We start from the raw sequence: 14,843 nt of genomic DNA, 5'->3' as shown, positions 1-14,843 counted from the left end.
TAGTATTTTCTCCGTCTGCTCCCCAGATCCCACTTATTTTACCTAAAATTTATTTTTTATCTTCTTTTCATTTTCGCTTCTGTTTCACGTTTTATTGCCCTCCCACCTCTTACTCTGCTGTCCTCTCACTGTGCCTCTGTCGTTGCTCTTTATTACTTCTAATCGTCTACTGTCATTTTTCTTTCAAGTCTTTGAGCTGAACCTTATTTTTTGTTCATCAGTCCATCCTTGTTACTTCTTCCTTCTCCTTTTTCTTCATTATTCTTTCCTGTTGTGCATTTCCACCACGTTCTCAATGTCTCAACCATGTTCCACTTGTACCTCTCCTCTTCCATCCTGAGTTTATTCCTTGCTCCTCATTTCCTGTATTCCTGTGCAGTCCTCCTCTATCTGTGCTCCCTCGCAGGCCTATCAGTGGGATGCAGCTATTTAAACCTTATTCTTTTCATGGAGCTGCTTTTCTAAACACCAGAGAAAAGAGGGAAAAGTGAGATAAGAGGTAGAAATGCAAGGAACAATCTCACAAAGTTAACATTAAATCTGCAGTGATCTACTCAGTAAAGTGACCTGGATTGGTACACTGCAGCAGATATTGTATGATTATCCCCTGCCTCTATTTACTTGCACAGATATATCCTGTGCACCGCTTTGACTTCGGCTTCTTAAGCTAACATAAGAGCCATATCACAAGTGCAGAAGCTTAAATAGACTTCCAGTTTTTACGTCTTCAGTGGCTCACTTGCCGTTTGCAAGAGCTTTATTTGGTTTGAATACAATTCTCGACTGATATGATGTAACTGTGCTTTTCCTTCTCTTCCGCAGGTCTGGTGGTGAGAGAAGCCAGTATAGAAATAACGCGGCAGCAAGTGGAAGAGCTGTTTGGTCCTGAAGATTACTGGTGTCAGTGTGTGGCCTGGAGCTCTGCTGGAACCACCAAGAGTCGCAAAGCACATGTCCGCATCGCATGTGAGTAGCTGCAAACATATATACATACATGATGAATGAAGGTATGAAGGTTAAAAGATATTTACACATGAGTCTGCATACTGTGTAAGAGAATGGGTCAGTGTACACACACACATGCACACACACAGACACACATACACACACGGTCTCATGAATCCAAAACAAAGGAAAAATGACGGACTTGTAATTTATTTTTGAATCATATATTTTATCTTATTAAATGTGTCTAGCCCAACACTCATGGGTGTACAAGACACCAAAATACAAAATACAGTTGCAGTGTTCAATAATTTACCTTTCTTCCAAAACCTGGTGAATAAAAAGCTACAAGAAAGAATTTAAATATCCGGCGATAGTTGGATCTTGAAAGTTTCTGCCCTGGTTGATTTGGCAACACACGACACAACTATAGTTAAAGGTCCAGTGTGTAAAATTTAATGATATCTAGTGTTGAAGTTGCAAGTTGCAGCTGAACACCCCTCACCTCACCCTCCCCTTCCAAACATGCCAAAGAATCTGTGGTGAACTTCAGTTGTCATAAAAACTCAAAAGGTGTTTAGTTTGTCCAGTCTGGACTAATGTAAAAAAAAAACATGGCGGCCTCCGTGGAGAGGGTCCCCTCAATGTAAATATAAAGTATTTAAATATAAAGGGCCTTTTCTGGGGTAAAGAAAACTACAATTCATAAAATTTAGATGAAACGAACTTGTGAAAACATCATGAGGATTATTCTACATTAAATTTCTGCCAATAGTTCCCTTTCACCTAAATCTTACACACTGGACCTTTAAACAGTGCAGAATAGTTAAATCACTGTTGATGCAAACCTCTAACAAACACATTGTGTTATCTGTGACAGCAGTAGGATATATTTGCATTATAGCTATAAATGGATAGACATGTAGGGAGAGTCAACAATGAGGCTGATACAAATGAAATAAGTGAGTGTGTTTCCTGTGAATTCAATATGCCCATTGTAGATGACTTGAATCGTGTGTGAGGATGTCAGAATCTGACACTAAAAATAAAAGCTAATATGCAGAACTTCCTGAATGCGCAATACTGAAAAATAGCAATCGAGGTTGTATTTAATGAGTAATAAGGATAGTATGCTGTCTGATTGGCTTTCTTTTGATTCGTAATGGCACATTATCATGCAATTCAACACTTGAGACTCACAGGAAATAAACTTGTCCTTGGATAGAGCCTTGTTTTACACTGAATGATAAATGGCGGGGAACTTTTCAAAGCAGAAACGTTGCCCTACGACTTCAGTCAACCATCAGTAGCTTCCTGTTATGGTCTGGTGAAGAATTTAATAAGACAAGTGGGAGTCTGACTATAAGGTCACAGAAAGACCGCAGGCCAGACCAAACCCAACCAGGCTCAATATCACTCTAGCAGTGATCACATGGAGAAATCGTTTTAGGATTGCTAGACCCCAGCAGCAGTCAGGGGGGGAAGAAAAAAATTGGATGCTGCTGTGAATGACGCTTAGTCGACAGCTCTGCAGCGGCTGCGAGGCGAGGGAGTCGAGATGTTTGATAGAAATCACCTAAACAGCCTTGTGCGTTCTTTGAATGTAAGCGTCACAGAATGAATTGTTCTTTCAAAGCTCCTCTTGCTGGCTGGAGAGTTGAAAGCACAACAGTAGTTTTTTCTGAGCATCATTGCTCTGGTCAATATGAGACAACTGGGACCTGTCTGAGTGCTCAGGTTAGAGAAAGGTCAGGCAGAAAAGAAATACTGTGCCAATACAAGCGCGACCCCCACTCTCCAGGTTACCTGTCTTCTGACGGTGTGGCTCTGCCTGAGTGAGCTTGTAAAAGGTCGACTGGGGGCTTTGATAGACTCCTTTCAGTATAGAAACACACCAAACTGCACATATCCTCTTCATAACTTTAACAGACAAGATCACTCTAACAGACGCACACCCTGGAGAAGTTATTCTCCCAGGTTGGTCTTATTTGTTCTGCAGAGGGAAATCCATCATGTTTACCCATGTTTTTCACTCCAGGTTATTTTATTTGGCTGTAAATATGTTTCATATTTTCACATGTGTAGGGCTCTGTTGCTTGGTTTATTTACTTACTGGCTTAAACATGTGCTTTTATGTATTTAATTTATCGTAGTAGGTTTATGCACAATATATACTTTATTTTATGATACTTAAAACAAACCTGCACAAGATAATATGAACATAGTAAATATAAACCAGTCCATTTGTATAAACACAGCAGAGTCAAGCCTGTGCACTTTGCAGTGCAGTGCATGATCATAGTAATGTGGCAACAGCACAGCAGCAGTCTCTATTCATTTTGCTTGTGAGCTTTAAAGACCATTTGAATTTAGAACAAAGCATCACTCCTCTCTGCTGCTTTACTATGTGCAGGATGTTTTTCTGTCTATCAGCTGAGAGAGTGACACAGTCAGAAATATCCTGCTAATAACATCCTCGACTGGAACAAGCCCTCCTCGGGGTGCAATGAAAGCTGGGTAATGTGCTGTTTCTGGCTAATGTTTGCGCCCGATACCTGCTGAGACAGATGCAGGCAAGTGTGCGCACACCGGCTCCTCAGGCTCTCGGAGGCAAACATGTGCATGTGAATGAAACTGATACAGAAATGCACAGTGAGCTCTGAGAGCCATGTTGTCTGTGTGTGTAGCATCACATCATGACATACAGTAAACCAGCCACCAATATCATCATGTAATACCATCTTTTAGCACGTACTTCAGTCGCTTTTTATATTTCTTTATCGCTCTGATTCACAAATGTTTACCAATCCATCCATTGTCTTCCTGCTTATCCTATAAGAGTCCCCCCACAAGAGTTGACATTGGGGGATATAGGTGGGGTCTGCCTTGGACAGGTTGCCATAGTAACGCAGGGCCAACATACAGAGCCATTCAAACTCACATTCTCACCCAGGGTCAATTGAGAGTTTCCAATTAATCTATCATCAATCTACATGTCAGAGAAAACCCTCGCAAACACGGAGAGAACACGCAAACTCTGCACAGGAAGTCCCCGGCTGACTCGGGATATGAACTAGAACCTACTTGCTGTGGGGCAGTGACAGTGCTCATGATAACACATCCCTTCTCTTCTGTGTCCTCCTTTTATAATAACTTATTATTATATTTTGAACTGTTAGGGGGCTGCCCACTTTTTAAATAGTGTTCCGTTAACAGTTTTCTAAACTTAAATAAATCTTAAAAGCATGCTACCAATCTTTTCTCATTTTTTACTACTTTTCATGTATTTCACACACGTCAGACCTCTGCTGGAGGTAGAGGGACGGTGATGGAGGATGCCTCTGAGAAATCTTGAAGGCTCCAATAGATATGAGGCGAGAGAGGGATGATAGAGACCCAGCCCCTCTTTTACTTCACTCTCTTTCTCTTCAGATCCCTCTCATTTTGATTTCCCGTGCATTGTGTATTTTCCCTCTGACTTTGTCTGTCCCTCCGTCCTTCACATTCTCTCTTTCTGTATAACAGTGATTTTCCCTTAACCAGATCTGATTACACTCAGCCCCCTCTTGCGATAACCTTTTACTTCAAATCGACCCAACCTCCTGACCTACCCTGCTTTCGCCTCCTATTTGGATCTGCCGTTGTGATTAAAATGCTTCCTGGCAGCTCGAGCTTGCTGAGCAAAGTGTCTTTTCCACTGCACCGTGCAATAGCAATTCAGCATTTCTCTCCCACATACCCATCTCCTCTTCCCACTCATTTTCTTATTTCCCCTCGCATTGTATCCTCCCTCTTTTTTTTGTCCCTTTGCTCACCATTTGCTTATTGTTTCACTCTGTCACTCACACTCTGTCTCTGCCTCTGTCGTCCTCATTCTCCGGCATCTTCAGGCTGTTTTAATAACTGGAATTAACAATTCAAGGCAGTAACTAAAGAGCGGTTTGTAGCTGCATAATGATAATCAGTGTTGTGGCTGTAAAAGTGTTACATGCGCAATCAGGGATATTAAATCTCTGAGTGATTTTTTGGTCTTTTGGAGCAGGGCACTTTAGCTGAGTTATGGGAGCTGCTGGCAGCTTAATTCAAGTTTATAAAGCAGGTGAGACAAACACAGGCGCACATTCGCACGCTCAGCCATGCACAGCATTGCAGGCACGTACGCCAGGTTAAGGGAAACACAGACACACACACACACAAATGTGCATTCAGTGTCAGTCGAGCTCTTTGGCTCTGTAGCTCTGGGGTCAAGTCTTTCTCCTTCGGTGGATTAGCACAATGTCAAGGTCACATGTGCGCACGCACTCACACACACACACACACACACACACACACACACACACACACACACACACACACACACACACACACACACACACACACACACTGTTTTTCTATCTAAGTGAAGACACTAATTGCCACAATACATTCCCTATCTCCCTAACCTTCACCATCACAACTAAATCCCTAACTTCAACAATTAGCTAAACCTTAACCTAACCTAAACCTAGTTCTAACCCTGAACAGCCCTTTAAAGATGTGATGAGTAGGGTTCAGTTCTGAGATCTGGTGACAATCAGGCACCGGTTCAATCGGTTTGCTGCTCTTATTGTTGACCATTGTTTTTTACCTTTTTAAGAAAAGGATGTTGGGAAAATACCATTCAAAAAGTATCACTTTAGCACCAGTATCAAAAGGTCCAAAGGATATACTCAACTCCTGTGAGGACCAGTCAAAGTGTCGACCTTAAACAGGTCCTCACAAAGGCAGATTTACAAGTATTAACACACACACATACCACACACACATATACACACACATTTCAGATGATGGCAATTTGTTCTGCCACTGTGCACTGAGACATGTGTACACAGCAATCATGAGTCCAGACACTCTGGGAAACAGCAACCTGAGCAGCTACTTGTGTCATTTGGAAAATGTCTGTGAGTGAAGTTCTCCTGTTTTGTTTATGATGCAAACGTCTGAGCTGCATGCACTTATGTTTTCCTTCAGTCATGGACGAATTACACCAGGGAAAACAAGGCTCAACTGTGATTTTTATTTGATTAAATCCAAACTCTCACACACTCATTTATGCTCAAATCTGTATGTAGACTCAGACCTACCCCCCCAAAAAACTTTCAAGCCAAAAATAAACAGTTTTAGTCGAACCAGTCAGCTCGAGTTTCTACCTCAGCAACTGCAAACAACTGCAGAGGGTAATCCAGCCTCTCTGGTATGAAACATAGCAGCTCAGAAACCAAATGGGCACAACAACCACTGTCCAAGTAAGATCTGACATGAAATAAACAGTTGCATTTGTCTTATTGAACATATGATTCATTACAGATATGAAGACAGTCTGTGCCTGGCTGCAGAACACGATAAACACAGAGTCCTGCTTTCTGGCTTTGAGAGTGACGTCATGATGGTCACAATTACTGAACAAACATTTTTATAGTGACAACCTGTATGTGTGTTTTGTGTTTATCACAGCTAATTATTGCTTTAAGCCACTGAGCGTTTTACCCGATTTAAGACTGCTTTAGGTGCAGCACAGGTTTTATTGATGTGAAACTTAAGTCACTTTCTCAAATCCAACTATGACAAAAATATAATGTATATGTCTATGTAATATATGTACACACACCCCCCCCATAGGTTTGTTCCTGTACGTCATTAATTATATTGGTTTTACAGAGAAATAAAGGGTGCGCTCTCAGAGAGGCAGAAAGGGTTGTCCCGGTTTTTCATGAGGCCACTGAAGATAAACGGAATAAAATAAGTATCTGAAACAATAAGTTCAGATGTAGATTGTTCATTTTATGAATGAAAAACATATCATCACACCTATATGTGAGATGTTGTATAGAAGTGAATGAAAAATATACTTATATTACAAATATGTATAAATAATATTTTTTTTTAATATCATGCAATTTATTTAAATAATATAATTATTTCAGATGATTGAATCTGAGTAACAAAGACTATTCATTTCCATACATGAAAAGTAATACTCTACCTCAAAGTGAAGCAGCATGCCTCCTTAATTTACCCATCAGGTACTTTATAGTAGACAGGTCCTTTTGCCATTTTTGGTCCTTAACAACATTTTTTTCTTTTGAAACGACGATCTGCCATAAGAGTTGCACTCCAGAGTGCCACAGCTATGTCAGAGCATGGGGTTGTTTACTTCACTGTGGATGGAAAGACCTCATCTGATGTGTAGAGATGATCACAGGTTGTGAAGTGTTGAAATGACAGGGTGGAGAGAGCAGTGAAAGAACTGGTCTGAGTGGAAAGAGACTCCCTTAAAGTCACTCAGAGAAAATCACTCCCTGTATAACCACAGAGAGAATTACTGTGACACTTTAGGTCACCCTCTCTGTTCACTTCTTCCATTTTCCTGATGTATTTGAGTAACACTGGCATTGGTAGCCTGTCTGTATGAGTGGCCAAAGACTCAAGTAGTGAGTTCCCGACCAAACGCTGGTACAGCACTAACATTAAACACTGTTAGGATACACTCCCTTGTCCAGTTTATATACAGCATGAGAAAGAGGCGAGCTAAAATCAAAACTGTTTCACCTCATAATTGTTTACATCCTTGATTTTTATCAGTTAATACATTTGTGTTAATTACAAATGAATTTACATGTCCCTGTTTGTTTATTAAATATTATCTTTATCCCTCACATCGTTTGGTTTGTTGTCTGAGGCGAGGATCTGATTGTTTTCATTGCTCTGCCATTGCGTGGGAAATTGGATGTCCAAATGATCCTCTCTGAGACTAAAGCAGAGCTCTTTCCTCGCTATTTTCTTCTTCCCAAGCGCATCTCACTTTGCTCTTTACTGCTGAAGGCCGCTCCACCAGGGGAAACTGTTATGATTTGGCATGGGCAGCATGCAGGCAGAGACACCCATTTTGGATAATTGCTCTGAAATGTGCTTATGTTGAGGTGCCTGAGGCAAAAAAAAAAATATAACCACAAACATAATAACAGTTTTAGCTGAGCGGTGGAAGAAGTTTGAGCGGCAGAAGAGGAGGAGGCGTAGAAAGAGAGAAAGAAGTGGAGTCATGAATAGATGCTTACACAGCTCTAACATATATATTTATATTTATATATAAGGAGTTTGCAGTGAAGAACACATTTTACAAGGTTGCCCTCTGTACTTTTCAGCTCTGTTGTAATTCTTCCAAATAAAAGTTGCTCAGTGAGTTTGTCTGTGCTTCTTTTTGAACCTGGATAGTGTTATCTGCAGTTTGGGAGTGAAGTGGGGTCAGTGTGAATTGATGTGACACAGCTGTTCCTCCTCTCCAGTGCACATATTTCCCTCAGGCACATATTTGCACACATGCGCGGAAACACACACCTTCCATTGACGTGAATATGTGCTCCCTGCTGCCCTGCACACAGTGCCACATCCCCTTCACACACACTGTCTCACACACTTCACTATACCAAACTGGCAAAATTACGTCTCTCATAGCCCCCCAATTTCGCTCTGTGCCTGTGTGTGTGTTCATTCCCCCTGAGCAGTTTGCTTTAATCTCCTTTAATTTCATTCTCAATCTTTATGGAAATCAACTCTCAGAGCCAACTCCTCATTTCACCATCTCCCTTACTAATTAAGACCAGGAAATTGTTCGTGGACTCTGCTGGCATAAGAAGATGTGCCTCACGTCCCTCAATCACTCCCTCATTCTCTTCTTGTGTCGCTGGTTGTTTTTTTCGCACATTTGCCGTTTTGTGTGCAGGTCTGTGGTTTTTTTCGTCGCAATGTGAGTATTTTACCATTTTGTATTGTGGTTGTTTTGTCTTTCTCTCTCTCTCTGTCTCTCTCTTTGTTTTTGTGTTTGTCTACACCTCATCAGTGTGTTGTCATCTCTATGTCAACATCTCTCTGTCTCTACCGTTCTCTCTTTGTCTCTCAGTATCCGCCCATGTACGTATGTGTGTGTGCGTAGTGTGGGTAGCCATGTGGTGGATTTAGGTCTAAAGCTCCGGGTGATTACTCCCATAATGAACCATCATGCTCTGTTCAGGCTGTCATCCCCCACAGGGATTGACTGTATTATGAAGATATCATTCAGCCCCAGCAATACTGTGTCCTCACATAACTCTCTTAACCAATATAGCTGCACACATGGAATCTGATAATGATTAGATTTATACTGCATGAAATTAAACCTCATCGTTTAGGTGGGGAGTCGTTCTGGAGAATTCAGGGAATCTTAAAAGCTTTGTCATTGGTGTATCACTAGAGAGCAGACAGCAGGATCATCTCAAACACCTTGTTTACACATATGGAATCAAGCTGTCTTTAAACTCTCTGCAGTCTGCAGCTCATCATCCTGGTGGTTTGTAACTTACATACAACATATTTACTTTGTAACATACAGAAACTTTTTAGTTCATCAGTGACACAATCTGGTAAGAAAGATTGATCTAAATCAGCCCTCAAGTCTTTCCCAGGGTCAATGAGATCAAATTCAACAAAAGAACTGATTTGTTGTATTCATGTAGCGATTGTCTAGTTTTATCAACTTCTCAAAGCTCTTTACAGCACAAGCCACAGTCCCTCATTCACACAAACTTTCATACAGAGGTAATACACGCTGCGCTTTTTCTATCACGCACCATTCACATACTGCACAGTCGTCAGGGGCTATGTGGAATTCCTTCCCAAGGACAGCCTGGAGGTGCCAGGGGATTGAACAACCAACTTTCTGCTTTGTGGACGATCTGCTCTACCACCTGAGCCTCCTGAGCCACTGCTGCCCCACAAGCTCTATTAGTCTTTGACGACATATGTCAAACTACTGACATGTTACCCTTTGAATCTTGGTGTCTAGCCCTATCATATTCATTCATGCTCAACAGATAAGTATTTACTTAAGTTAAATGTGAATGATGCATGTGTTTCGCCATGGAGAAAACACGCTGCCACAATTTCATGATGAGTTATGCAAGAAGATTTTTGTATTAAGAACTGAAACAACCAGTGAAATTACTTTTTAAATGTGAGTTTCAGGCATCTTGAATCTTCATGTCGAAAGCTGTAACTTCCTTTCTTTGCACAACTGGATAATATTTGACTTGGATGCTCAGTTTCCAGCACTAACGTGTATTCTTGTTCAACAGACACTTATCTCCTTTAGAATCAATTATGGATGCGTGTACATCAATGTGGAGACATGATAACTTAACTTTGGAGGATTTCAGTATTAAATTAAGCTGAAATACATTTTTAGATGGGAATTTATAAAGGCATTCCCTCCAAAATATTTTATTGCATAAATTCCTGTATAGGACTCCCAATTTTCCATTTTTTGATGAGAAGGGTGGTTTATGGTTACAAATTCTGATTTTAAATTCTGCATTCTTATTTTGAAGGCCGGGTTCCAGCTTTTAAAATGTTTCTAAGTGAGACTCATATTATCTCTTCCCTTTCTTTTACGATGAGACTGGTATCTTGATAAAAGAGACGTAATCACAACCAGATTGATGGCCACCGAGTTTGATGGATTGGTGCTTTTGAAAGCGCTAAGCTTGAGTCACTGACAAGAGATTCTATTGAATGGTTTTATATTGATTGTGGCGGACATTAAATATCGACTTTAATAAAGCAGAGCAGCAGGTGGTGTTGGTAGAAGGTGCCCTTAAAAAAGAATCAACGACCTTAAACCTGAAAAAATGACTAAAACCTTTATTTATCAGCCTCTGAAAAAAAGATAGAAACATTAAGCAAAAACTATTTGCTTTAGAAAATGGATTCATTTGGAAGGATGAAGCACATTTAACAACATTTTAGGCAATGATTTTCAGTTAGAGCTGAAGGTTTAAGCTTTCACAAGATTTACATTTAAAGTTTTCCTTTAGAGCAGAAGTTAAGAAATAATGATTTTCGTTCCCGTGTGATGACGCTGCATGACTCTCAGACTGAGACTTGACTGAGTGGTTGTCACTGTTGATCTTTACTCTACTTCAGTGTCACATCTGTCGCTCAGGTTGTCACTGATAGTCTGAAACACGACTTTAAAACCTGACTGCTAGAAAAAAACAACAAAGGAAACTTATTTCCAATAATGTATTCTGCCTTCTTGATGTGAATTTCAGTGAATCACAATACATGTCATCAGTAACATGTCTTAAAAATGACATCATATCAAACATGGGTGAGTCCTGCCAGCTTCACAGAGCAGCAAGCATTCGTCTTGAGAAACTTGCAGTGTTGCATCTGGTCTTAATGGCTTTAGAAAGAGTAACTGGCTTTGCTGCCAACTTCTCCTTCCCCTCCTCTCTTTCTGCCTCTCATCTTTCAAACCCCCATCTGCCGTCTCGACTTCCCTTACCTTTCCCGTGCCCCCCCTCCCATTTCACCTCTCCTTCTCTCACTCTCGCCCCTTTCTGCCTGAAAGCCACTGTAAGGTGACTGTCCTGATGAAACACCGAGGGAGTGACTCACAGAGTTGACCAGTTCAGCTTTAAAAAACGCTCTGTCTAGTGAATGTCTGTGTCTGTGTGTGTCCACAAATAGTCTACCACAGCTGACAGATAAGGTGATTAAGAGTACACCTGGGAGCCAGGGGAGGAAAAGGACACAAGTATAAAGCGCACGCAAACACACACACACACACACACACACACACACACACACACACACAGACACACAAACACTGTGCCCTCTTATGAAAGTTTTCTGTATGGTTTTAAAACCAAAGGACAGGGGATAGAGGATGTGTCGTCCGTAGCAGCAGCCACCCTTCACAAACTAAAATAGTAGTTTTCAAAGGTAAAAAGTTTCTTATTCATCTTTTTGAGCCAAATTAAATTAAAGTTGTGTCATTGGAATTTTGCCATTGATGCCCATTTAACCACTAGATATAATTTTAGAATACTTACATCACATTGTAATGTGTTATTCATCAACCTCACTTGACATTACTTTTATTCGTGATGTTTGACGCTTAATCATCCATTCACAACTCGTAAAAATCTATATTTTCATGTATGCACATGCAGTCATAAATATTCATACAGAAATTACACCCACTGATTTTTCTCCACCACATTATAGATGTATTACCGTGTGCATCTGCCTGCTTTGGCCAGTTAAGTGTGGGTGGACAGCTTTTTTTATTTTTTTGCCCCAACACTCATTTCTCTTCAGTTCTTGATTTAATCTTACAGACACTTATAAAAGAAAATATGAAGCTGAATCTAAATGGATATAAGAGGGGGGTGCAATTCTTTGTGGGGATTAGTCGTCTTAGAAGTTAGAAGAAATCCGAACCTGCCCTCCAATAAATATCTTGTGCTTTTCTTTCTCTCGCTCATATGTTCTTATTTTAGAAATCCATCACACCATGTGACCAGCACCATAAATAAAGTCACCTGTTAAGTCCTGCCAGCCCTCTCAATTTACAGTTTATTTTATGTTATATCGGTTTTTTTTCTGTGGCAGACACTTATTTTGACATCAGCTCAGCTGCTAATATACTGATACATTCATACTGTGAGGCAGCAGAGAAGAGAAAAAGCTGTGAATACTGTTTTTTTTATATATCTTATAAATTAAAATCAGTCATGCCAGAGAAGGACAAGGTTATGCTAAAAGATGGAAGATTAGTGTCGGAGGGAAGTCATGACAGGAGATTGGCAGAAATGTGGTGAAATAGCCTAGTGAAAGAAACACTGCTCAACATGAACTGCTGAAGACTTGTCTCTTTTGAGGCTCTCAATGAAGACAATGCCGTCCTTTGTGTGACAGTGAGAGAAACAAAATTTGCAGTGAAATTTTTCTATTCAGTGTAATGATCGGTTAAACAAAACTGTCCCCCCATCCATCCCTTCATCCATCCACCCACAAGCATTTCTTTTTGTGTTTGCTTTCACATCATTTCACGCCTTCTCTCCACCAACAACTCCCCTCCCCCTTTCTTTTTCTTTGCTTTGTCTTTCGCATCTCTTGTTGTTCTTATTTAAATGTCGGGGCTAATTGTCTTAAAGTCTGCTACTGTTAGCAATTTTTCATTTTTTTTCTCTTCAAAATGAATACAGCTAAGCCCTCTCGTTGAAACATTCAAGGAAAGGAAAGGAAATGGCAGTACATTCCATGCTGCTTTGTAATGCTGTCATTTATCACAGCATGTGGACCATTAGTGTGAATCATTTATTGTCTTTGGCCCGCTCGAGATCCCCGAACTCTGGCAAGCCGATATGGAACAAGAGCGAGGTTAAATATCGTGCGTAGTGATCGAGGGGCAAGTGTGCAACAAAGCTGCCTGTGTTCAGTGTGTGAAGCAGGTAAAGCACTTAATAGCTTGATCAGCTGTGTGTGTGTGTGTGTGTGTGTGCGTGTGTGTGTGCGTGTGCGTGCTACCCCCGTGTGTGAGCATTAGTTGACTCTAAGAATATACAGCTAAGTGTTTTCCCTTGTTGTGTACATCTCTAAAGTGAAAGCACAACATATGCATGGCTGACTTCAACCACTAACTCCATAATTACTGCGTCATGTGTCGTCGTTGCCGTGGAAATTAGGTAATGATGCTCGGCTTACGATGACATGGCACCATCTCCAAAATGGTCTCCATAGCTGCTGAGTCACAGGATGTTTTGCAAAATGGCCACCCACACACCTCGGCCTCTCGTTGAGTTTTTTCCCTCTTTGGATGTAATTATTGACGTTGCTGTTGTGCGTCATGTTTCCTGGGGTTTAGAGATGAAAGAATAAGAGATACACAAATATGAACACATGCATTTTACCTCTAAAAATTCAAGGGCTCCTCTCCAGTGATTCCGTGCTCACCACTCTCGTGAGTATTTCTAGTAGTTAACAAAGCAAACTTTTCACTACCACGTCATAACAGCTGTTAGGATTTGTAACTGTGACTGGATTCTAAGAACTGAACACAGGAGCAGAGATGGGACTAGTTTTAAATGATTTAATACAAAGGTTCTTAGGCTGAATGAATAAATTAACACAGTAATTGCTCTGAGAGTTTCTGGGTCTGACAGAGAATATCCCTCAAACAGTTCAATACTCAAAAGACAAGTCATCCAGCATGGATCCCGTGGCAGAGGTGGCTACAGCAGAACATGGCAGGTATAGAAAAAAGGCTCAACTTTACATGATTTCCAGAGATTTAAAAGGCAGAGATGTTGGCCAAAGTGTTTCTACTGCAAAAGGTGAACTAAGACCTGGTGTTTAAACAGGTTCCTATACTCTTACATACACTTTGAACTGCACTAACCTGCATAAAGTTTGATTGGTTGATTGATTCGTCGTACAGGGTCTTTGTGGTCTTTATTATAAGATGTAGCTGGGGTGTGTGTAAAGCTTTGCTGGAGATAAATGACCTGCAAGGCCGTGCAGTGGGCGCCCCCAATGTCAGATGGGATTGACTCCACAACCTCTTAAAAAATATGACCATAAGAACAATAAGAAGCGTTTATAAAATCTATATGTTGTGCAGTTACTGTATATCATTCCTACCAGAATTACTTGTTTGTTTTAAACGTACTAATCCATTTTTCAAAATTGCCAAAACACATTATAACCTGTGCTTTAGTAGTCATTCCATTTCTTGTCTCTCTCCTCAGACTTGAAGAAGTCATTTGAACAGGAACCCCTGGGTAAGGAAGTATCTCTGGAGCAGGAGGTGCTGTTGCAGTGTCGTCCTCCGGAGGGCATACCAGCTGCTGAGGTATGTGCAACATTATCGTTAACCCCCACCACCTAAGGTGAAGGCAAAGTAGATGTGAGATTAGGAGACGGGTCTGCTAGAGCGGAACAAAACCAGCGAGTGACTGAAGGGGATGTTAAAAAAAAGAATTAAAAATCCAAAAATCATGAAGTGGAAATAAGTTGAAAGTTTGACAGAAAATTCAGTT

At 40.7% G+C, this 14,843-nt stretch overlaps 1 protein-coding gene across 2 annotated transcripts in view; it reads left to right on the top strand.

Annotated features, from left to right (window-relative positions):
- Positions 1 to 14,843, top strand: part of unc5ca (unc-5 netrin receptor Ca) — a 185,569-nt gene that overhangs the window by 104,629 nt on the left and 66,097 nt on the right. For both annotated transcript variants that reach the window (XM_020101086.2, XM_020101085.2), the window contains exons 3-4: positions 823 to 966; positions 14,553 to 14,656. In XM_020101086.2, the coding sequence (XP_019956645.1) occupies positions 823 to 966; positions 14,553 to 14,656 (248 nt within the window). The remainder of the gene's footprint in view (positions 1 to 822; positions 967 to 14,552; positions 14,657 to 14,843) is intronic.

This window comes from Paralichthys olivaceus, chromosome 4 (genome assembly GCF_024713975.1).
Source record: "Paralichthys olivaceus isolate ysfri-2021 chromosome 4, ASM2471397v2, whole genome shotgun sequence".
Taxonomy (NCBI): Eukaryota; Metazoa; Chordata; class Actinopteri; order Pleuronectiformes; family Paralichthyidae; genus Paralichthys; species Paralichthys olivaceus.
This window is presented reverse-complemented; position numbering and strand designations above follow the sequence as displayed.